The sequence below is a fragment of the Coturnix japonica genome, chromosome 3 (genome assembly GCF_054131305.1).
Source record: "Coturnix japonica strain WE chromosome 3, WE-NBRP24, whole genome shotgun sequence".
In the NCBI taxonomy this organism is placed as follows: Eukaryota; Metazoa; Chordata; class Aves; order Galliformes; family Phasianidae; genus Coturnix; species Coturnix japonica.
Genome location: NC_140665.1, coordinates 4,236,225 through 4,258,516, shown reverse-complemented (window position 1 = coordinate 4,258,516; position 22,292 = coordinate 4,236,225). Strand labels below are relative to the sequence as shown.

The 22,292-nt window shown below is 43.9% G+C and overlaps 1 protein-coding gene and 1 long non-coding RNA gene across 17 annotated transcripts in view; one reads left to right on the top strand and one right to left on the bottom strand.

The window, feature by feature from the left end:
* The first annotated feature begins 63 nt into the window (after positions 1-63).
* The window catches only part of LOC107310659 (uncharacterized), a 24,195-nt gene continuing 1,966 nt past the window's right edge, over positions 64-22,292 (top strand). Inside the window, exons 1-4 of one of the 2 annotated variants that reach the window (XR_014943775.1) lie at positions 64-596; positions 4,490-4,648; positions 7,802-10,215; positions 10,385-21,682. This is a non-coding gene — a long non-coding RNA (uncharacterized LOC107310659). Of the gene's footprint in view, positions 597-4,489; positions 4,649-7,801; positions 21,683-22,292 lie in introns of both variants that reach the window. The other variant, XR_014943774.1, reaches the window with a different exon arrangement.
* Positions 18,708-22,292, bottom strand: part of LOC146761227 (uncharacterized) — a 22,479-nt gene continuing 18,894 nt past the window's right edge. For 10 of the 15 annotated variants that reach the window (XR_014943767.1, XR_014943770.1, XR_014943769.1 and 7 more), the window contains 2 exons: positions 19,676-19,797; positions 18,708-18,899 (listed from right to left, as the gene is read on the bottom strand). Coding sequence is in view for 6 of the 15 variants with exons in the window: in XM_085540938.1 (XP_085397064.1) it covers positions 18,840-18,899; positions 19,676-19,797 (182 nt within the window). In the remaining 9 variants the exon portion in view is untranslated. The remainder of the gene's footprint in view (positions 18,900-19,675; positions 19,798-22,292) is intronic. The other 5 variants (XR_014943773.1, XR_014943772.1, XM_085540941.1 and 2 more) reach the window with 2 other exon arrangements.

Genomic DNA, 22,292 nt, shown 5'->3' with positions numbered 1-22,292 from the left:
TTTGTAGAAGTAATGTTGGTTGTTTACTCAATTCTGACTAAAAACAAGAACAAAAAAAAAAAAACAAAAAAAAACCCTAGGTACTTTCTAGTTTCAGATGTTTTGTGTGATTGTAAAACAGAAAGAAACCAGTTTGGACTTGGAGAGCGAGCTACTGCGAACAATCTGTTGCTAATATAGTCTAATTGCTAGTGATATTTTGAGAAAACAATTAAATTGGAAGTGGGGTTACTTTGGTGTTTATTGTCTGTGACAGCTTCTTTTGGAAACAGGCTCTGAGAGCTGCCGAGCTGAGGCTGTGATGATGTGCAAATAATGCTTATCATAAATACAGAGCCAGCCAGCACAGGGGAAGTTGGAGACCCGGACAAAGTCACCCGTTAGAAATGTCAAGGCAGGCAACAAGATGTTACCTCAGCAGAGGTGGGCATCGACCTGTATTTGAGCCCTGGGGCATCACTGCTATCCTTCCTCTATGCTAGGACCATGAGGATGCTGGACTGCCTGCTGGCTGTGAGCTGGAATCTGTTTGGATGCGTGAATTTCACCAGAGGAAGGAGGGGTACCACGTCTGAGAAGGAGTGCATTTGAACCACGTGAGTTCTTCATCGAGTATGACAGCTCAAGGGAAAAGTCTGGGCAGAATTCCCATGGATTTCCCCACATCCAGGTTTTCACTGCTGGTTGTCACTGTGATTAGTTCAAGGTGTAAACAGACATGCCCTCTGCAAGCAGCTGTGCTGAAAGAAGAGGTTGCCACCTAACCCCAGACCTCCCACTTGCTCTTTTACAGCCTCTGTTGCAAAAGGCAGCCTCTACGTGGTGGGCTCAGCTGAAGGAAACTGAGCAGTGAGGTAAAGGTTGGCCCCCAAAATGCTGTGAAGCTTTTGGATAAGCTGGTCATGTAGTTGGGTCAGGGACGTATCACTGAGTTGTTGTCACCCCATGATGTACATGCTGCAGCACTGGAGACAAGAAGAGGCTGTGCTGGTAACAGAGATGCTAATTGTTGGTATGAAGAGGGCAGATCTTTGGAAGAATGTGATATGCTACACCCGAACTAGCTCTGGAGGCTGTTATAAGGGAATGGGTGCAGACCTGATTCCATTTACTGGTACTACTGGGAGAGGTCAGCACCAACCCCGGCCCAAACCACCTGGTCCTTCAGCAGATGCTGAGCAACGATGTTTGTCCTTGGTGTGAAGGAGCATGAGTGTGGTAGAGAAGACTTTGGAAGGCTACAGACATCCCTTCTGTATTTGGGTTGTTAAGCTGGAGGACTAGTATTCATCAGCTTTTCTCTTATCCCAGAGACTTCTAGGTCACTTCCTTTAATATCTCCTACATCAGCTCTGATCCTCACCGTGTCTTCTGGCTCCAGAACCTGGAGATTTAGAAAAACATCAACTGTTTTCTGAGTAGGAGCAAATCAGATCAAGTTTTGTCGGAGAGGCCGTGTCTTATGAGCTGTCTCTTTTTTGCCCTCTACGCAGAACTGCTTGCATCAAGACCTTAAACCCCTCTGTAAAAGCTGTTTGTGTGCGAGCAGATGGTATTTCATTGTCTTTTGCTACTGATCTTGAATTATCAGCCTTCATAATGAAAACACCAATTCAGCCTTGACTGCTCCGCTGCAACACTACCAGGACCACTATAATGCGCACACCATATATACTGAATATTTATTGTGGTACTGTGCATCTTATTTATTGTACATGTGATGTATTTGGTAGGTGAAAAATGATACCTTATCTAAGTCAATGAGCATAACCAGGAAAAATACGGCAGAGTAATCATGTGATTCATAATTGACATCTGCTCTCCAAAGGCTTGGATGGAATCTGAATTTCCAGCATAAGCTTGAAATGCTCTTCTTTTTCCTGGCCTGGGCAGCAGTGTGCCACCACTTGCACTGGCAGCTTCATCAGTCTTTGGTCTTTCCATAATTCCCTGTGTGCACCGGAGAGCTGCCACAGCACATGCTGAAAATATTGCAAGGTGTTGCAAAAAAAGCTGCTGTGATTCAGAAACACCAGGAGGAAATGGTTTTGTTTTTTTTATGTGAATGCTAATGAAGAGCAGCCCAGGTGCCTCCTTAGGGTTTTCAGAGGGGTTTTTTATACGTGCGTGTGTATTTATGTATACATCTGTAAGCGTGCTTGTGAATATATGTGTGCCCTTTTGGGGTAGCATTTCTGTATCCCTTTCCTGCTCTGGTTGCACGTCTGTTGATATCCACCATAAAGCCTGGATGTCTGCAGGCTGATGGGACCTCTGCAGCATCGCTCCCTCCAATGTTTATTCTTCATTTCATTTCTCTCCTAAAACCCCACTTTATAAAAGTGTCTCTTTCTGAAACAGTGATGGGTTAAGTTCAACGAGCGCTGGGACTTGTGAAGTTTTCCTCTTGGCAACTATGCTGCTCTTGCTTTTATGGCTTCATCGATGTCTGCTCTTGTAGCCAGGCTCCTGGTGCCTCTCCTTTATCAATGGCACTGATTTGGATGTGTCTGCCTCAGGTCAGCACCTATTTTACTGAGATTTTAGGGACTTGATACTCAGGTTGGCTGAAACAGAGCAGCAGTTCAATGCTGTTGAAGGGTGACAGGGCTGATGAATGGGCAAGGAGACAAACGAACAAGACTCAGTTCCCTGCTTTTCAAGAAGCTGCATCTTTTTTTCTGTGTGTGTGTTTTTGCTGGCAGGAATCACTGGGGTGCAGTCAATGTGATGCCTACAATCCCACTTGTGGAGGGCTGCTATGGAGGGTTTTTTTTTGGGATAGGGAAGTGTGCGTGGGGGGATCTTATTTTCCTCAGGATTCCTCATGGCACACAGTGTGGGATTATTTCAGCTCATCACACTCAGTCTGCAATGTGGGAGGTGGGTGAGGCTGAAGCAAAAGGGATGCTGAAGGTTTTATTACTGTAAATAGCAACAGGGACCTGTGGTGTATTCCGGGAGTTCTGTGGATCGTGTTATTGACATCATCTCGAGGACAGCCCCCATTTCTGTTGGGACCATCTTCCCAGACAGATCATGGCCAGGTTTGTCTCTATACCTGGGCTGCAGTGTTTGTTCTGGATAGTTAAGGCTCTGTTTGTAGCCCACTTAAAGGAAAGCAGAGGCTTCACCACTCTGATATGTGAAAGCCTATAAAGTTTATGTAGATACGGGGGTGGGGACACTAATCCTGCTCTCATTGAAGCCCTTTGGAAGACTCCCAGTGACTTTACAGAGACTTGGAATTACAAAGCTGCCACTTTATCTTTTCCACTCTCACACAGTGACAAGGATAAATATTTTCCTTCCAAATGTCCACTTTCCCCTCCGTACATCTTTGCTATATGCCACCTCAGTGCAAGGACTCTCTGCTCACACTGGAGGCTGCCCTTCCCCAGGAGCCACGGGGAGAGCATCTAGGCAGAGGGGAGGACTAGGGGCTTGATGCAGGGTCTGCAGGAAAACACCTAAAAGAAAAGCTGAATTGTAATGAAAGTAGCTTATAGTGCACGGTAGTGATAATATGCTGCTCTGCCCAAGTGGACAGGCTGATGTGCCCAGCATGGGAGCAGAGCCAGCCTTGAGTTACATGTTTTGAGGCTAACAGTGTGTCAAGCATTGCTGTGGTACTTGGGCTCCTTTATACAGCCCAGTGTGTTCAGACAGATGGATATACATGCAGCATTGGCAGATGGATTTACGTACGTATATATGTGTGTGGGTGTATAAATATGGATATGCACAGATGAATGCATTTTATATATCTAAATATATATTTATACACGCACAGCTTATGTATTCATATACATAATACAAGTCTATATGAATATACATTATATATGTGTGCATATATATGCATATTAACACATGTGAATGCATATATGCATACACAGAGAAGCACATACATACACTATATATGTACATGTGTTTACATATATATACATATGCATACCTAAGCCTGTGTATGCATGCATATGTTTATATATGCATAGACTTGCATAAATTTTTATAAGCTAAACAAGGCACAAAAAGAAGGAGAAATCTATAATGGAAATGCTGTTGATACAAAGCCAAAGAGAGATTTGGAGGTTAAGATGTCAAGCAGCATTACAATGTTTCAGTTTCATCCTCTCATTCCCAGGTACCCCTGTCCAGCTTTGCGTAGAATTTAGATCACCCAACTCAGACCCCATCTCCTTGGGGAGCTGCAGGGTACTGCATTGCACTTGCTCTTCTGCTCACCCAATTTGCTTTTAACACATGATCTGGGGATGGAACAATTTTGCAGGGGATGTGCAGCCAGATGATGCTCATTTTGCATGTGGTGCTCAGTCAGATTGTCCTCAAAGGACAGAGGATCTCAAGGGCCAGGTGAGGCTGGGGGCTTCCTAGAGCCTGATTCTGTCTCCCAGGGTGGCATTGCCTGAATTTAGGCAAATTCCTTACCTTGTGTTTTGCTCTACTTTGTGTTGTTCTTTCATCATAGGTTGCTGGCATCTCTGGTGCTATTCCCTTTTCCCACCCTGAGTGTGCACGGAGCCATTCCCAGCCAGTTGGAGCTTTTCCATAAGATGGTGCCGAGCCCCGTTGCTCACAAGTGGTGCATAATTGAAACATGGCACACATCCTCCTGGGGAAGGATGAGGTAAGCCAAGAAATCAGGCTACGATAGTCAGAGATGTTTAATATACAAATAAGAAGTTGTTTCATAAATATCTTATAAAAAACTCCAATTTACTTCCCAGTATTTCAGCAGATTATCTCAACACAAACAGCAGATGTACTTTGGAGCAACGAGACAAATGTTTAGTGAAATTAAAGTTATTCATGTGCAGTCACACAGGGAATATTTGCATGATATTTTACTAATTGCTCCAAAATCTGACTTGTAGCAAATAAACAAACAGAGGGGAAAAAAAATAAACCAGTGGAAAGATTAGCCCCAGGCTTCTCTGCCTCTCTTGTAAGTCCTCACAGCCTTTCTTCATCTACTCAACTTCTTTTTCTCTGGAAGCACGACGTGATTTCCTAGGGCCCAAACACTCTTCTCAGCCTCTCCTGGTTTTCCCCTGCTAACTTAATCTCCTCCCAAATAGTTTTATCTTCACCTTCCCTTTGAGCCCACATTTCCAGTCCAGTTTCTGAGTGAAAGACATCCACTGCTGGGCTGGCATGAGGGAGAATTCTCTTAAGTGTGGCAGGGAAAACACTTTGCTATTTCAGCTAACGCATTCATGTAGGATTAGCAATGCAAAAAAAAAAAAAAAAAAAACAAACCCTAATGCCAAAGCAGTGGAGCGCTCGTTGCAGCCAGGAGCTCAGACTGGAGTTGCTTCAACCTTCTGTGAAGAGTTTCAAGTTACAGCAGCAAAAATCAAGTTGTCATTGCTGATTGTTATGACATTATTTTATGTCAGGTCTGTTTATTTGCCCTCCTGGAAAAAGAGAATGTATTTCAAGACGTCAAAATATTTTGTTTGCCTTCATTCAGTTGCAAGGGAAGCCTTAGGTGAGGTAGGAAAATGTGTGTTTATCACATTTTGATGTGGTGTATACAACTATGTATTTGTATATGTTCCGTACTCCCAAACTGAGGGAATGCTGAGGGTGCCAGACAACAAGGTCTGGAGAATTAGCAAAGGTTGGGATTAAAATTGACACGTCTTATATGGAATCCTCATGGACTTCGGGAGCACGTGAGCTGCTCACTGGGGGTGTTGAGCCCTCAGTTTCACAGAAGTTTTTTGCCCAAGGCATGGAGGATCTAGCAAAAGTGGGTGCCTGTTGGCTTCTCCCTATCAGTAGGTAGATATGAGATCTTGAGATCTTGTTTTGCATGACTTCTAGAGGCACAGCTCAAGAGTTGTTGTCCGTAGTGGAGCGGGGGCTCCAAGTTGCCATTCCTCACAATAGGTGCATCCTGGTTTGGCTGAGGATCCCATCAGGTCCTGGTGAGCAGCCTGACCTGTGCTGCACACCTCCTGGCTCATTCCACGTGGGTATGCAGAAGCCTTCTTCTCACATCCTGCTCCTGCTGGCCATCAAGTGCAGATGGATGGAGACTGTTGAGCTGTTTTAGTGCCAAGGAGTCTGTAAATCATCAGATCAGCCACGTATCCAAATGGCTCTTCAAGTACAGTAATTCCACAGGATCAGTTTCCTTCTAACCCGATCTTTTAAGTTACCAAGTTGCGGTAACACAAAAGGTGCCTACTGCGTGTTCTGAACAAATAGGTAAAACCAAAGAGGAAAGCAGCTGTCATTGTTATGGTTGTTTTTTTCTTTAAAGAGGGGTTTTCCATTTCTGAAGGTTACATGTTGAACTGGCTTTATTTGGCCCCTCCCATTTTCAGGTCACCACAGGAATATGTGAATAGGAAATGTTTTATTTTAACAGAGCTGAACAAAGTACACAAAACACGCCCTTCCCATTGCCTAACATTCCTCAAGTTAAATTGCAGAGCCCAGCATAACTTTTCCTCTTGGTCTTTTATTTCATTGAAAGGGGCCCAAAATGTAATATTCATGCAGGAAACATAAATTGTATTGCTGGAAGCAATAGCAACCTCGAAGCAAAATCCCTCCGGAACGCCGTGCTCAGGAGCGTGCAGGCTGCCCCTGGCCCAGCAAGTTTCCTCACTGCTTGTGGCTTTGCAGGGCCTAAGCTATAGGATTTCTTGGCAGCATGGTTTCCTTGATATTTTGGCCCTTATGGACAGTCTTCGGTTTCAGGAGTTGCTGCTAGCCTCTTGCCCAACCATCCCACTCTGGGCCACTCTTCTTCCCTTTCAGTATGCATCGAGTAAGTCCCACAAATGTAAATAAAAGTTATGTGCACGCATCAAGGGGAAATGGATCCATTTGTCATGGCTCCAGACAAGCAGCATCTCCCCGAGGAGCTACTTACGAGGCTATTGAGAAGCCAGCAGCAACGCGTGATAGGCTGCACCTTCTTCCATGTGCACTGCAGAAATTATTGGCATGTTGCTGATGTTTATGGTGAACAAATAGTTTATTTCTGGGCTAAGGAAGATTCCAGTGTAAATACTCAACTGGCAGCTAGCTGGAAGTTTGCCACTTGAAGTTAAAAGGCCCATGACCAATGGTGTCAGACTAACATTTCCAAGTTGGACAATGTACAAATGGTGTTCTTGGACTGGAATAGAAATAGATGAAAGTGGTCTGCTGCAGTGCAAATAACAAACTGGCAACCAGCTGGTCATTGGAAAGAGAACATACTATGGGAATACGCTTTCTGCAGAAATACTTTATTTTGGAGATAAGCATTAACAATAGGAAGATGAGGCTCATTTAACAAGAACCATATGGTCTCATCCTGCTTTTATTTCACTCGGTAGCAAAGCTCTGATGATCTTCTGTGTGTGCAGGGTAGGAATTGCTGTTCATAAATAAGCAAAACAGATTCAAGGTAGTTGTTTGGAATTAAAGAGAAAGAGTAATGCCTGGTCCACTGTTGCCTTTTAAAAGGTATGAAAGGAATAGTTTTAATCCAGAAAACGCTATTTCGGGAGTCAGGAACTGAAAGGAAGAGGAGTTAAAGGTGTTGGAAAACAACTGATCAAATAAGACTAAGATCCATTCAAGACTGAGTTATCAACCAGCGTGAAACCAACACACAGATTTCTCCAAGCTGATTTGTGGCCAGGTTTGTTCCATAAAAAAGTTTGTGTTTTCATGATGAGAAAACAACACCCCTTTTTTAAAGCAGTTTTAACTACATGGTTTATTCTATTAGCAACTTCATCAGAGATAACAGCATTTTGCACTCTCGTTTCAGCATAACAGCAAAATGGAATTGATGCAAAAAGAAAAAGCAACCTGTGGGAACTGCACTGGAAAATCCTGCTTTGGGAGCTTTTCAAGGGTGTAAAACATTGTCTGGAGTTTTTTATTTACTTTTATGGGTAGGAGGTAAAAAAAGAAGCGAGGAGGAGAAATCTCATGCATACCACAGTTGGAAAGATGCAGTAAAAATGGTAAAACTCATCACTGCAAACTGATTATTATTATTATTATTATTATTATTATTATTATTATTATTATTATTATTATTATTATTATTATTATTATTATTTAAAGTGACTAAACTTTGTTATTTTGGTTGCAAGAAGACAGCAAAATGGAAGCTTCATTTACTGTAAAAAAGAGAATTAAGATTTGAACGTGGAAAAAAATGTGCAGATCTTGTACTCAGCAGCAGCTCGCTTCTGCCCTTGGAGATAATCCCACTGGTTTCCATATGCCTGAAGACAGCTCAGCAGTATCAAAGTTGCAGTATATTACAGGTTTAGATATGTAGCAGAAATGCTGAGTCATGGCCTGAAGCAGTGATGGAGCACCTGGGGGGAAGGCAGGGCCAACCCAAGGGAGCTCAGCTGTGTGCAATGTACCTGAGGGACCAGAAGGTGTAGAGACAGGATCCACCCCTTCCCAGCTCTCATTTAAGGGTTGGCAGTGGAGGCAGGAGGGTTTTGTTGGAGATCCCTGTTTATTGAGGTCTTCTAAAGGTGAGCAGATTCTTTATTTCTGTGTCCACTGCTCTCACGTTTGAACATATCCTTACTTGCTGCAACCAAAGACTTCACTACTATGCTGCTACTGTCCTTGTTTCCCTTTCCATTGCATTACAGCATTATGAGATATGTTGCATTTCTATCTGGTTTTGCTGCCAAAGGCTGTGAGTTTTTCTCCCCTCTTTGTACTAAAATGTAGCAAATAGTAAAAGCTGAGGGAAATGATGGATGATCACAAGGATTAATGTGTTGGCAAGTATACAGGTAAATCCAAATTATCAAGACTCAATTTTTCCAAGTTTTCAACAGTTCTCTAATGAAAGTGAATGAGAGATGATCCTGCTTGCTGTCCATTTATAGGGGTAGTATTGATTTTGTAATGTTATGGGTAGGCAGCCATGCTCCCTGCGAAGCAGGACCGTGCTGCTTTGTCACCATCTCCCCAAAACAGAGGGAGAATGCTCAGCTCTCTCCATTTATCCTGCTAACTCCCTCACTTTTCTCCTCCTCGAGCAGCAGGGATAGCTGAAGGAGCCTGTCATCCATTTATTGCTGTTTCTAATAAACACATATGGTGATGCATATAACAATAACAACAGCAAGTTGCTATTGTTCCACACACAGCCATATGTGGGCTGTCCAGCAGCTCAGCGCGGAGCTGCCACGAGCAGCTGTGCTGTGAGCACTCAGGAATGTCGATAGCCCAAAGAGAAAGGAATGGCTGTCAGGATTCTGAGCCTCACAAATAGTGCCTCTGCTTCACATGCTGCTGTTGCTAAAACAACTTCTTGAGTGTCGTGTGCCAAAAGTGTAGGCATGGTGTTAGTCACCACATAAGTTTATAAGGTGATTAAGTTGGTTATGATTGAGATGTGGAGACTTACAGGTTAGCTGGGACCCTGCTGAAGCAAGCTTTGCAAACCAAAATGAATATATATTTAGTACATAGATATGTTCGTATTTATGTGTATATATGTGTGAGTTGTATATGATTATATTGTTAGTACTACCTTTTGACATCAGAAACACAGGAATGTGCACATTCGGCACTTCACATAATTCAAGCTTAGAGCCTGGCACCAGTCCTTATTTTATCCTATTGTACTGGGTATACAGTTTACCAATGATTCATTGCCCGTCAGTTCCCTTTCCCTGCAGCCTCTTGCAGCTCTGCCCTGGCTGGTGCTCCCTTGGGCCATGCAGGGGCAGCCCAGATGTGATGGTTGCAATGCTTTGCATGCATTAGTGTTTCTCAGTGCTCTTACAGGTGTTTCTTTTCCCAGTGCTGTATTCTGCAGTGACCTGACTGAAAAACAAACAGCCCATCTGCACATCCTTCCATGGTATAAAGCCACAAACATTTGCATGCTCAAACATCCCAACAAAAAGCAGAACTTTTTAGCATCTGCATGACATACTTTTCAATGTTGGTTCACTGTAGCCCGAGAAAGAAGGATAACTTGAGTTATATTTACTCCTGTGTAGGCAGTTCTCTCTAATGGATAAAGCCAAAATGCCTGTACCAATCTTCCCTGGATTAGCAAAGGGGTGGATTTCACTCCCTGGTAGATGAATATTGGTCTCATTTCTTTCAGGGAGTGGTGGCAGGACCTCAAAAACAGTCCGTGCTGAAGCCTGGTTCTCAGAGGTCATGCACAACCCTGGTTCCTGTTGGCTTGTAAGTGATATGCAGCCTGAGGTTTTGCTTGTCGCTCAGATGAAGCTTTTAAAACTCGTGATGTCTCAGTATGAGTCAGTGTTTTATGTAACCCCAGCCTGCATTCCTCCAAACCCCTCCTGAGTTCAGAGTGCTCTAAGAGCCAACCTCAGATTCTTCTTCTTCGCAGCTGACAGCGTTGTTCACTGGCTGGCAGCATGTGAGGCTCCTCAAGCTCTTCCAAAGGTTTTTCTGGAGCTCTGGCACACTCTCCCAGACACTGGTGGCCGTGGATCACTGCAAGGAGCAAGGCTGGGGAAAAGCTGGGCTGGAGGAGGGAGCTCCTGGTGGACCACCCCAATGGAAAGACAGTGACCTTCCTATACTCACAACAGAAATGGTTGTCTTCGTATTTGTTTTTTTATCTCTTCTTTGCAGTGAGATTAGTGGTTTTTTCATGTTTCCGGAGGAGAAACAAAACAAAAGCTCTCATGTTTTTAATAGAAACATGATAGGAAGGGAAGACAAGTGAGTCCCACTCACTTTTGATGGAGCATCTTGAGTGTCAGCTTTCTTTCCTGACCCAGCTCGCTGTGCTAAAGGTGGGCACCCAAGCAAGCTTCAGAAGTTGCTTAGTATGCCCTGATTATTTTTCACCATTCTATGTGAACCCATTGAGATATATGAACTGCAAACAAGAGCAGATAATACAGCAAGAGAAAGCTGGAAACGAAACCCCTCCTTTTCTTCCGTACTGGTTGATTTGCAGTTGAAGAGTGGGATATCTTGACTTGTGGCTGTGATTTTTGTATTAGTGACAAGAAAAATAGTTTAGAAGTGCATTTTGGGGTGATTTTCAGGTGGTGGTGTCTTTTTTCTTTGTTCAGATAGGCAATCGTTTGCCATGTGGATGCATGTGTGAGATCACTACCTCACATTAGCACCAGCCCACACAAATGAAGCCCTGTGACACCAGACCAAACTGCCACTGGAAGTTCTAGGTGCTGCAAGTGCTGGCCCTGCTCACGTCTCAATTCTGGCAGCAGTGAGGTAGTTATTTCCAAGTACACACATATTTAAATATGTATGGTTGCAGACAAGTTTCTTAACTGTGATCATTGTAGAAAGCAAAGCGTGTGAACCATACCACTGGGATTCCACTGCTGCTCATTGACCACCAAAAGTTCCTGCACCAACCTGTAGGTGTGAGCACCTCCACTCCTCTGTGAAGGGGCTGCCTCCATGCTTTCTTCACTACTCTCTCAGCTGGCCTTAATAAAAGCTGTAACCTCTCCATAGATGCATCATCTGGTCTGTGTGATACGTGCATTGCAGCCTGCCTCCTGCCTAGCTGGTAACCCAGTGGGTCTGCCATGTTTTCTTTCTGGGGAATTTAAGCAACCCTCTTGCAGTTTGCTTTGCCTGTGGTCTGCTTTGGCATTTTTTTCATCTACAAATATTAAATGCAACCCCTCTGCCCTCTTCAATGCATGTGAAAGCAAACAAAATAGATGATAACATAATGGGGTTCTTCCTTCATGTTCACACCTTAAAGCTTTCTATTGAGACCTTCCAGCAGCGTTTGTAAGTGCCCTCTAGGGCTCTGAATGGATTTATTGATGGTAACTAGAAGAAAAAATGGAGAACTGAATGAAATCCCTGGAGATATGAGGTATGTCACCAGCTTCCCAAAGTTATTTGCAAACGATTTCTGCCAGTATCAATAAATCCCCCTAATTTCAGGATAGGCTACATTAATTATAGGTTGGCATCGGTCATGTAAAGGTTGCTGAAAGTTATATCTGCAATCTGTCATGTTCAAATTGTACGTTTGTGTGGGATATTTGTTATTTTAATACATGGGCATACATATGAGCAGCAAGAGCGTCCATGATGTTTTAATAGACTTTTATTAGTCGTACTCTCCTTGTAATCTTGTTTTACAGTATGTGCGCTCAATGTGTTTGTGTCTATGCTCTTCATGCACACATCGCAGGATGCCAAAACATCATTCTGCTTCCTTGTTTCCAACCACTTAGTCAGGCATTTGAATGCTTTCCAAACCTTGTTAAAAACCAGAAATAGCACTATCACTTCTTGTTCTTGCTGGGCTGCACAGAAGGGGGCAGATGGAGTGGGGCTGGGGGGAGCAGTGAGAGGGTCCAGGGGAGGTATGGAACTCAAGGTGAGCAGCAGAGGTAGGACAAGCCTTGGTGCTGTGAGGCCCAGGCCTGCTCTGGAGATCTGTGCTGGGAAAGTGAGGCCTGGGTTTGTTGCAATGATGCTCCGTATGCTTATAGGACTAATACTTCCCTGCCCAGAAATGGCAGGGCACTTATCTGAGTTAAAGAGGAGTTGGCTGTGTTTAGATTTTATGCTACATCCTGTTTTCTTTGCTCTTCTCAGTTGTATGTTTTCTCTATTGTTATGTTGTGGTTTTTTGTTTTTTTCCCCCCCAGGAAAATGTGAGGTATTTTTATTTTTATTTAATTCATTTTATTTTCTCTCAGCTTTCTTTCTCTGATGCTAAACTAATCAGACAGACTCAATCTAGATTCAGTAGATGTTGTGAATGTCCATTTCTGGTGAGGAAAGAATTGCTCCTGAGAGTATTCCAAGTGTTTCAGTCAGGTGCATCCCTCTTAGGATGGTGTAATGGGCTGATCCTTGCTTCTACAGAACATGTTCTTACTGCTTTGACATCTCTTTTTTTGTACATAAAGTAGATGCTTTCTGGCATGCATCTCTTATGTAGTAAAGCATCACTGTTGGTTGGAGCTTGAAGATAGTGCTCTGATTTACCAAGCGCAATATCTACAAGTATTGATTAGTTGGATGTTCACTGCCAGCAAAAGGACACTGATTCCCATGGGCTTCTCTTGCAGATTTGGAGTCTCCAGAGTCTGCTGAGGCCACACCACCACCACCTACATCACAGAAAGCCACTGAGGCTATGCCTTGCTTCCCTTTCTCCATGGGATGGGAACGCCTTTCCAGATCATTCCAATGGACCAATGGCTTTAAAGGCTCCTATGGGCACAGCTACAATCTGTAACCCTAAGAAACCCAGGTAAAAGTAACATTGCCATCCAGAATAATTTATTTTCCAGCTGGTTTTCCCCTCCGAGAAGCTTGCCCAGATGGCAGGCTAGATTCAGTGTCTTCTTGCTGCTCGAAAAGCAAAGGGCGCTGGTGAACCACCCCATTTTTATCCTGTGATTGGTGCATCTAGGATGGAGAACATGCCACATGGACACATTTTAAATTGCAATTGTAAAATGCAGTAGTACATACATATTTGTATGTTTGTTTATTTTATTTAAGTGGAAAAGCAATGGCCTCGTTTAGCTCAAGAACAACACACTGTTGGAAAGTGAAATATGTTTGGTAATAATGATGGTGGGGGAAAATATCTCTTTCCTAAGAAAACCTGATATGTAAACACACAATGCAGCATAGGGCATATCTTTATTTCACACATGAGAAGTTGATGCAAGTGAAGAAAATTCTGAGGTTTTTTTTCTTTCCTACCCCCAAAGAAACATAATCCAGAGTTTATATCAGATGGTTTATGGGAGTTTATTGGAATATCCAACAGGGTTCATGTAGTGTGTCATAAGGTAAAGCCTGTTCATTGGTGATTTACAAGCAGTGTGTGCCGGTGTTACTGTAATTTATAGACCACAGATGGTCAGGGGGTGCCCCTGCTGACTTGGAGCTGAATAAGAAGCTGAGCCCTGCGTGTCATCTGCTGCGGGTACCTCCGGCTCACTTCCCCAAATTAGCCTTGGTGGGGATCTGCCTCCCGACTTGGAGGGTCCCAAGCCTTCTGTGATGCAAGCTGAGGTTCCTTTGGGAGGGGAGGGACAGCAAATGTTTAAGAGTGGGTGGAAAAAGAGCAAAAAAAAACCTGAGAACATTGGAACAGCGCTGGAGGAAAAGTGCTTTTTACGATAACAGCCTCCCTTCTCAAGGCTGGTATTTCTTGATGGGCTTTTGTAGCTTGTTAAATGGAGAAGGGGGGAAATGTCCGAATGTCAATCCCCCTTTCTTAATCTGTTCTAAGACAAACATCTCCTCCACCAAAATTTATATATATACGTAAATTTCCCTTGTAACAACCTCTGAGATAGATCATATCTTTGTTCCCATCACTTTACCCTTTTAGGTAACTGCTTGTTAATGGCATCCCGCATTTTGCTAAGACTTGCTCACGCCAAGTTTACCCAAGCCTTTTCTTCTTTAGACCTCATTAAATAATTGCCTCATTACCACAGCACCTCATGCTGCTTGCATGGGGACCCACTGCTCGCAGAGGATCATATTCTGTCAAAGAAGCTCTGAGCTGGGAGGATACTTTGGGGTTCTTTCCATGCTTGACACCTGTTGCCAAACACAGTGAGAAATGCCTCCATGTAAACACGCATCCCAGCTCACAACCAAGTGGGTGATTTCTTTCTTCTCTCTCAGAGATCAAAGGTGTAGGGGAATTTTGTGGCTTCTCTAGTTAATAAACAGGAAAAAAAAGCATTTTATTTTCCTTATCCAGAGGTTAAAAAAAAAAAAAAAAAAACACCCTATAGACAAAAAGACCAGAAGGAGAGCTGTAATGGAAATAAAATTGACAGCCTCTCAAAACTCAGGTGGCATTTTCCTTTTCCAGTTAATTACGGTTTTAATTACACGGCTTCTTGTGACTCCTTGATACCTAATAAAGTAGACTCTGTGGGCCGGCAAAGTTGAGTTTTGCTTGAACTGCAGGTGTAAGGCTCAGCATGAAGCATAAATCAACTTCTTAAACATGTTCCCAGGGTGTGTTCAGGCTTTTTCTTCCTATTTGCTTGTAAAAAATCAGATCTTTTCACCATAGTTGGTTAAAAAAAGTAATGATTGGAGCTACAGTACTGCAAGTATAAGCTTTGTGTGGTGGGTTGTAGAAATCCCCTTCCAGTAGGGAAAAAGAAAAAAAGGATTGAGTTATTTGGACTTCAGCCTGATGGTTTTTAAAGGAGTGGTACATTACCTACATTGCTTCTCTCATTATCCTTTCTTTCATATTTAAGATAGAAAAGGGGAAATACGCTAAAAAAATAAAAGCAAGGAGAGATTGGGGGGTGGAAAATAAGGGCTTCTCAGCCCACAGGCACCACAGTCTGGGTTTGCCCTTTGTGTGCTGCCCTGTGTGTTGCTACAGCTGAAGGCTGAGGATAGTCATGGTCCTCGTGCTCCACAGGACTCAGTTCTGGTGATGCTGAAGGCAGAGGTACCGGAGGTACTGGAGACGTGACACTGTAGTGTCACCTGCCCCGTGCTGATGTCACTGCCACATGGACTGCTCTGCCAGCCCCAGTCCTTGGGAGCCCGGAGCCACAGCACTGAGGCTTTGCAGCCCAAAGCATGAAGCCAGAGCAGGCACATCCTGTCCAGGCAGCCCAGCCTTCCTAAATACCAGCCTCAGCAATCAGAGCTAAATGGGGATGCCAAAAAATGCCCAAACCCTGCCACCAATCCAGAGGGGAAAAAGAAGAAATCTTCCTCCCTCCCAACCAACTAAAATGTCTCACCATCTTTTTCGATTAGTCTTGGTTATATTTTTGTAAGAACTCAGAGAGGCAATTACAGAGTTTGGCTTTTTCCAGACTGGGAAAGGCAGGGCAGAGCTGAGGGAGTAAGGGAAGGGAGGGGGAGCAGGAGTGAAATGAAGACACGAAAGCCCCAGACATAAGTGTGCTTTATTCTAGCACTGCAAGAAGCATGGAGAGCAAGAACAAAGAAAAAAAACAAATCAAATAGCTGAAGTATTTTGTTTCTTAACAATGAAATGAAGCAGAAATTCCCTTCCAGCTGGATTGGAGCATGCGTTCTGTGTGCTCTGCAGTGTTCTTCTGTGAAAGCTTCCAGGCCAGGAGACTAAAAGTAGTGTGTGTATAAGGGCGAGGGCTCTGGTTTCTCTATGAGTTGAGCTGCCTGCCCCTAGCACCAAAACCCTGTGCTGTTCAGGCACTGGCAATGTGGCCTGAAGACTTGCAATGCAGCTCCAGCATGGAACTGGATAGCTGCATTTAGTAGTGGCAGAACAGAGTGCATGAAGGAGTGTTCACCACAGAGTGATCCTGTCAGGAAGGTGGCCTGGAAGAGGTTTCCGTTCCAAACTGATCACCAGTGCTGGGAACCCCATGCATATCTGTACAGGTCTGTGCAGTGCACAGTGTGGAGAAGCAACAGTAGTGTGCAACAAAGACTCAGGAGATCCAAGAGGCTTAGGAAATCCAAAAGCATTGAATAAAATGGTTGAGGGAAAAATATAAGTTATTTGAAGTTTGGGGAAGATTCAGCAATTCGTGAAGATCCTACCTCAGAGACACGTGAGAGCAATGGCAAAGGCTGTGAAAGATGAGCGTGTACGCAGCCAAGGAGCCCAACGGGAAGATCTATTGCCTTTGGGGATCTATTACTTCCTGTTTCAGCCAGTCCATCTAACCAGCTTGGCTTGTTTTTAAGCTAGACCCTCTCTAACTCAGCCTGAGCTCACCTGAGCAATCCTAGTTTTCTAACTAGGGGCAATGTGAGTTATGATTTACTGGATTGCTGTGGCAAGCGCAATGTGATAAAAACCCGACCTGTCTGATGTGTATGGGCTACTGTATGATAAATATTTAATAAGTTGTATGGAAAGAAAAGAACTATAGGGCTTACAGGAATCATATTAAAGCAACAAAGTAAATACAAAGAAGGTTAAAGTGTCTAACTCTATATGCTTGAAGGGCTAAAGCAAACCAGATCTCTTTCTAGATTCTTTTTCCATGTACAGAAGTAACTGGGCTGCATAAAAATAAGGCGAGACAGGGGAAAAAAAAGAAGAGAAAGATCTAAAGCATTTGTTTGGCATTAATAGCAATTGCAAGAAAGCCCTGGAACATTTAAAGAGAATTAGAAAGGAATCAGAAGGAGAGCACTTTCCATGGCCGGGTGCACATTTGGGTATCTACAAACTGCCTACATCTGAATGAGCAGAACAGCCTTGATCATCCAGAGCTTTAAAATCAGAAGAAAAAGGCTTTCCTGTTTGGTCTCTTTTATTCTCACTCATACATAAGCAGATTTTCATTCTTCTGCCTGCTCGATGGTGAAGTAACATTTATTTTGGCATGGAGCTTGTGAAGCACTTGGAAGGGCCCAGCGGGGCAAGTAGATATGGTGCACCCACTGGGACAAGCAAACCTGCTCTACCTTTGGGAATCACGCCAGGGGGGTTTTTGTTTGGTTGGGGTGTTTTTCCATTCTATGTTGTTTCCATGGGGTGGATGTACAGTGAGTCTAAAGCAGGAAGGCAAAAAACAAGCAGGCATGGCTTGCGTGCCCTTCTTCCTACTACGTCTCTGGGGAAGAAGCCTTCAAGAGCTATTCCTTGCCATTTGGTGGGAGCGTGAGGAAATCCTGAGCTGGTTTCAGACCAGGTTTCCAAACATTTCCTTGCAGTTTCTTCTAGTGATGTTTATGATTGCAGGACCCACAAGCCTATCTCTGAATCATGACATGGATTCCTGCTGTGACCTGTGGAAAAGGTAATGATCCTGCAGGGGATCTTTTATTGAGAAGAGCTTTCTGCACACCCCTATTCTGGCCGTCTGCAACCAATGCAAAGAGGGCTGGATTCACCTATCCAAACGCATACCTTTTTCACTGATGACCTTTTTTTCCCCCCTTTCTGCAGTATTTTCTCTGCTGCAGCTATCATCCTAAATAAAATCAGCCCACCAGTGGTGGAGGCTTTACAGTGCAACAGAGAACTATTTTGAAGGTACAAATCACTTGACCTAAAGAATCTCCCTGGAGTGTCGGTGCTATGCGCTACATTTTTGCTCTGCTGAAGCCTTTATTTAGCACATGCTAAAGAACATTTAACATTTAAAGATCCCCTCTGCACATCCTCCAAATGTCTCCATCCTTTGCTCCCAGATTAATATGTCTTCTGTGAAAATGAGATAATTGATTGCAGAGCCATATTATTTACAAATGAAGTGTTGTTCTTGTATTGACCTTTCATTTCTATAGCTCAATACTAGCTCTTGTACAGCATTTATAATTAGTGAGATAGTAACAGAATTAGAAGAATCAGAGGGAGGAAAAGGAGTTCCCATGGATGCTTTTGATGAAAGGAAACTTGAGGATGAGTTACCCTTTTAAAGCTGCAAAACTTCACATAACCAGAACTGATAAAGTCGGTGTCTTGAATAAGCACAGAACAGCCAAGCTTCCCATAGCAGCACAGATGAAACATTGGTACTGCCATCAGTCATGCTCTCTCATGAGAGCCTCTCCCAGGCTTAGAAAAGGTGAGATTTAAAGAATAAACTGAAATTTATCCTTCTGTGGGTCTGCTGCAGTTCCCATGTAAATACCAGGGTCTGCTCTTGGTGGCAAAGATGTTATTAGCCTTATGGCTACTACTGCGACTGCAGAAGTGGTTTTCTTATATCTATTAAAGCAACACGAATGTCTATCTGAGAAAGTCTGGAGAAAAATATTACACTTTAATACGGTCACAAAGGCAATAATAGGAATAAATATTAGAAGGAAGGCTGTAGGGGTTCTTTCAGCATCCTATGGATGCAGACAGATAGGATGTGTGACTCTTCAGAAGATCACTTGCAGGGATGACTCTTGTCCCAGTGACATAGCCTCACATGTGATGCCCACTGAACCTACAAAGAAAAACAATAATAACCTTCAGTACTCTTTAGGGAATGCAAACACGCTGCTTTGCTGGCTTTGTTGTTTGCTGCACCTACTGCAACCACATTATCTCCATTTCCATTTCCTTGCCGGAGGGGCAGTCCCATATTCCCTCTATCTTCTGGCCCTACAGAAACACTAGCAGTGATGCTCCACTCCTGCTGAGCACTTGTTCCTATTAAATGGCCCTGCAAGGAACAAAAGTTCAATACAGCTGAAGGAGGTGGCAGCAAGCTCCACGATCCCTATGCCCTCATCTCACAGCATGGAAAAGCCCCTAAAATGCCCCCAGCCACCCCAGAGGACCAGGCTGTATCCTTCTGCATGCATTCATTCCAACCAGAGCCAGGATCCCAGGGGACAGCTGCCCCTGTACAGTGTTCCCATACATGTTCCCCAGCGTCCTGGGGTGCATGGACCCTCAGCAGTGGGACTTGTGGGAGCACACTGCCTACCTGGGATCTTATAAATCTTTCAGCTATCAGTCTCTCAGAGCTCCAAATGCAAAATCCAGCAGCCCGGGATATCATGTGGATTTATGAGCTGGGATTTATGAACCGGTCTGGATAAAATAAGAACTGACTTGGCTTTTTTTTTTTACTTTTTTTTTTTTTTTTAAGGTTTGAGGAGAAGAAATAATAAAAAATGAAGACACTGTTTCCCCCCCACCCCCCTTCTTCAAAGCCTGTTTATAGAAATCTGCATGCATGTGGATGTAACATTCAATTATTTTGACTGTTCTTACCTTCGTGTTTCCTGCTCCTGGCTGATGTCGATCTCCCAGGGCTGCCTGCCTGGTGGGGCAACAGGAATCTGCACAAATTGCCCCAAAATCACAGTCTTGAGCTGTTCCTGCCTGCTTTGGGGCTGGGAAAGGTGCTGGTAAGTGCTCAGTGATTTCTTAATGCTTGCAAGCAGTGGGATGGCTCCCTAAAGTGACGCCGCTGCAGCTCTTACCCTGACACTTCCTTTCATCATCTTATTCCTGAGATAATTTCGCAGTCCTTGTTCCTTTTCATTGATGGCAAGCTGTGTGTTCTGGGGTGGAATCTACAGTTGTGTGCATGGTTTTGCTTACACATGTATATATGCATATTAATACGTTCACTTATTTGTCTACCAGTAAGCATCATTGTGCATATAAGCATGTGTGTGCGTGCACTGTATGCATGTATGTATATGTATGTACATTCACATCTATGCATCTAAGCTGCCTGCCCGTTTACAGTGCACAGACATTTATGAGCATTATGAATGGTTGGTGCATTAAGCCTTTGATTAGAAACCAATACAAACTATCACTTTTTATTACTGCTCCCCAACTGTATGTACTTTGCATGAGCTTTTACAAGCTCATCCCGAAGGACTTTCTCTCCTTATCTGTATTTCATGGCCTTCATTTCGATTTGCCTTATCTTAAAAACAACAACAACAAAGAAAATATGGTATTTACCTCAGTCAAGAGGAAAACTGCCAGACAGATTTTTATTGTCTCCTGCTCGACCCTTTTGTACCTCTGCCCACAATTTCTGGCTGATTATTTTTCAGCAGTTCTTGAGTTCACTCACCATGTTACAGATCAGGGTTACTTCTTAGGGGAAAAGAAAAGAAGAGAAAAGAAAAGAAAAGAAAAGAAAAGAAAAGAAAAGAAAAGAAAAGAAAAGAAAAGAAAAGAAAAGAAAAGAAAAGAAAAGAAAAGAAAAGAAAAGAAAAGAAAAGAAAAGAAAAGAAAAGAACATATATATGTATAAATATACATATATATACATAGATATATAGTCCAGATTTTCAGTCTATCCCCTTGGGTGCAGACTTTTCCATGAACCAGGAGAGCTACACTGTGCCCGCACCTTCACCCAGCACTGCAGGAACCTTCGTGTGCACCCACCGACCCATCTAGAAGCCACAGGATGCTGTTTGCCCTGTGCATATAACCTCTTTGTGCCAATAGTTGTTCCCTAAGGCTCCTGCCAGACTCTTCAAAGGGAAAGGGCTGGGGAGAAATGCCCAGGGAGAGCTCCTGGCGTTGCCCCTGCTGCACAGAGGATGTGACTCAACCATGAGGACACCGAGATGATGCTCTGGAGCAGCTGCATATTGCTCTGCACAAGAAAATCCATCTTTACACCATCTCTGATAGCAGGGTGTGCTCAGGTGAAGCCACTTGCCCAAGCCAAAGAGCTCAAGCCAAGTAATCAAGTAGCCAAACAACAAAATGACCATAGCCATTGGAGCATAGCCTGGAATTGCAGCGGTCTCAGCTGAGAACATGTGCAAGGAGCCAGAAAGGGCTTGGCAGCCAAATTGGGCTCTTCAGAGCAGAGCAAATCAAGTTTTTGGTGGCCCATTGGTGGCTGTCTGGCTTGCTTTGCTGGAGCAGCCACTGCAGGATGAGGCAAGAGGTTGCTCTTTGCTTTTAATTACCAGACATTTAAAGTGTTTTCCAGCATGACTCATGTCCCAGGAATAATTGAATTTGGAGGTTTTGTTTTCAGTGCAATCGAAGAGTCCACACTGCATCCAAGAAGTAGATAAAACTGTTGCTTAAACTACCTATACGTTATTTGCCAGGTATGTGCAGGCAGGGCAGCCACCTCCCCTGGTACCCAACTCCAGGTCTGAGCTCCTCTCCCCATCAGAGGGTGAGGGAGAGGATCTGTGCAAGGCACCGTGCCTGGAGCCCCCTCGGTTCAAAGGCACCCAAGGAGATGGAGCTGGCCCAGGGATGGCTGGAGGCCACACAGACGGGAAGGTATGTAGCAATCCATTTATCACTTTGCAAATATTAGTGCTGCTCGCATTTGCTGCGGCAATATTTCTTCTTGGAAATTGGTGAAGTGAGTAATAACAATGTTATTTATTCTAAGACCTTAGAGCTGAGAAGCAATAACAGGGGGACTGTTCTCTTGAAAGCTTCAGAGGTGCTGGAAATAAAATGGGAGGGGGGGAAGGAATCAACCAACAAAGGGCTGGGGGAGAGAAAGGCGTGTCAGAAAGCCATGGAGATCCAGGGTTTCATTTCATTGCCTAAAGAGAACCAAATGCATTTCGTGACGATTTGTGCACAGAGGGCAGCGATGGGCATCCCATGTGCTCTGTTGGCACAGTCACAGAGCTGCTGCCTTGCCTTTGCCTCTTTGCCTTACTTTAATTCCTTACTTGCCTTGCTTTAATTCCTCATTTCTCCCCTCTGCCGCCCCCCCCTCCACCCCCCCCCCCTTTTCCTTAATTCTCCCCTTCTCTCCGTGGCTTATCTGAATATATAGGGTTGCCCTTTGCTCAGATTTATGGGTCGGGGCAGTGCTGTGTGTATTTACAGTCTCCCGACCTGAAGACCTACAGCTGAACAAGAGAAGGAGGAA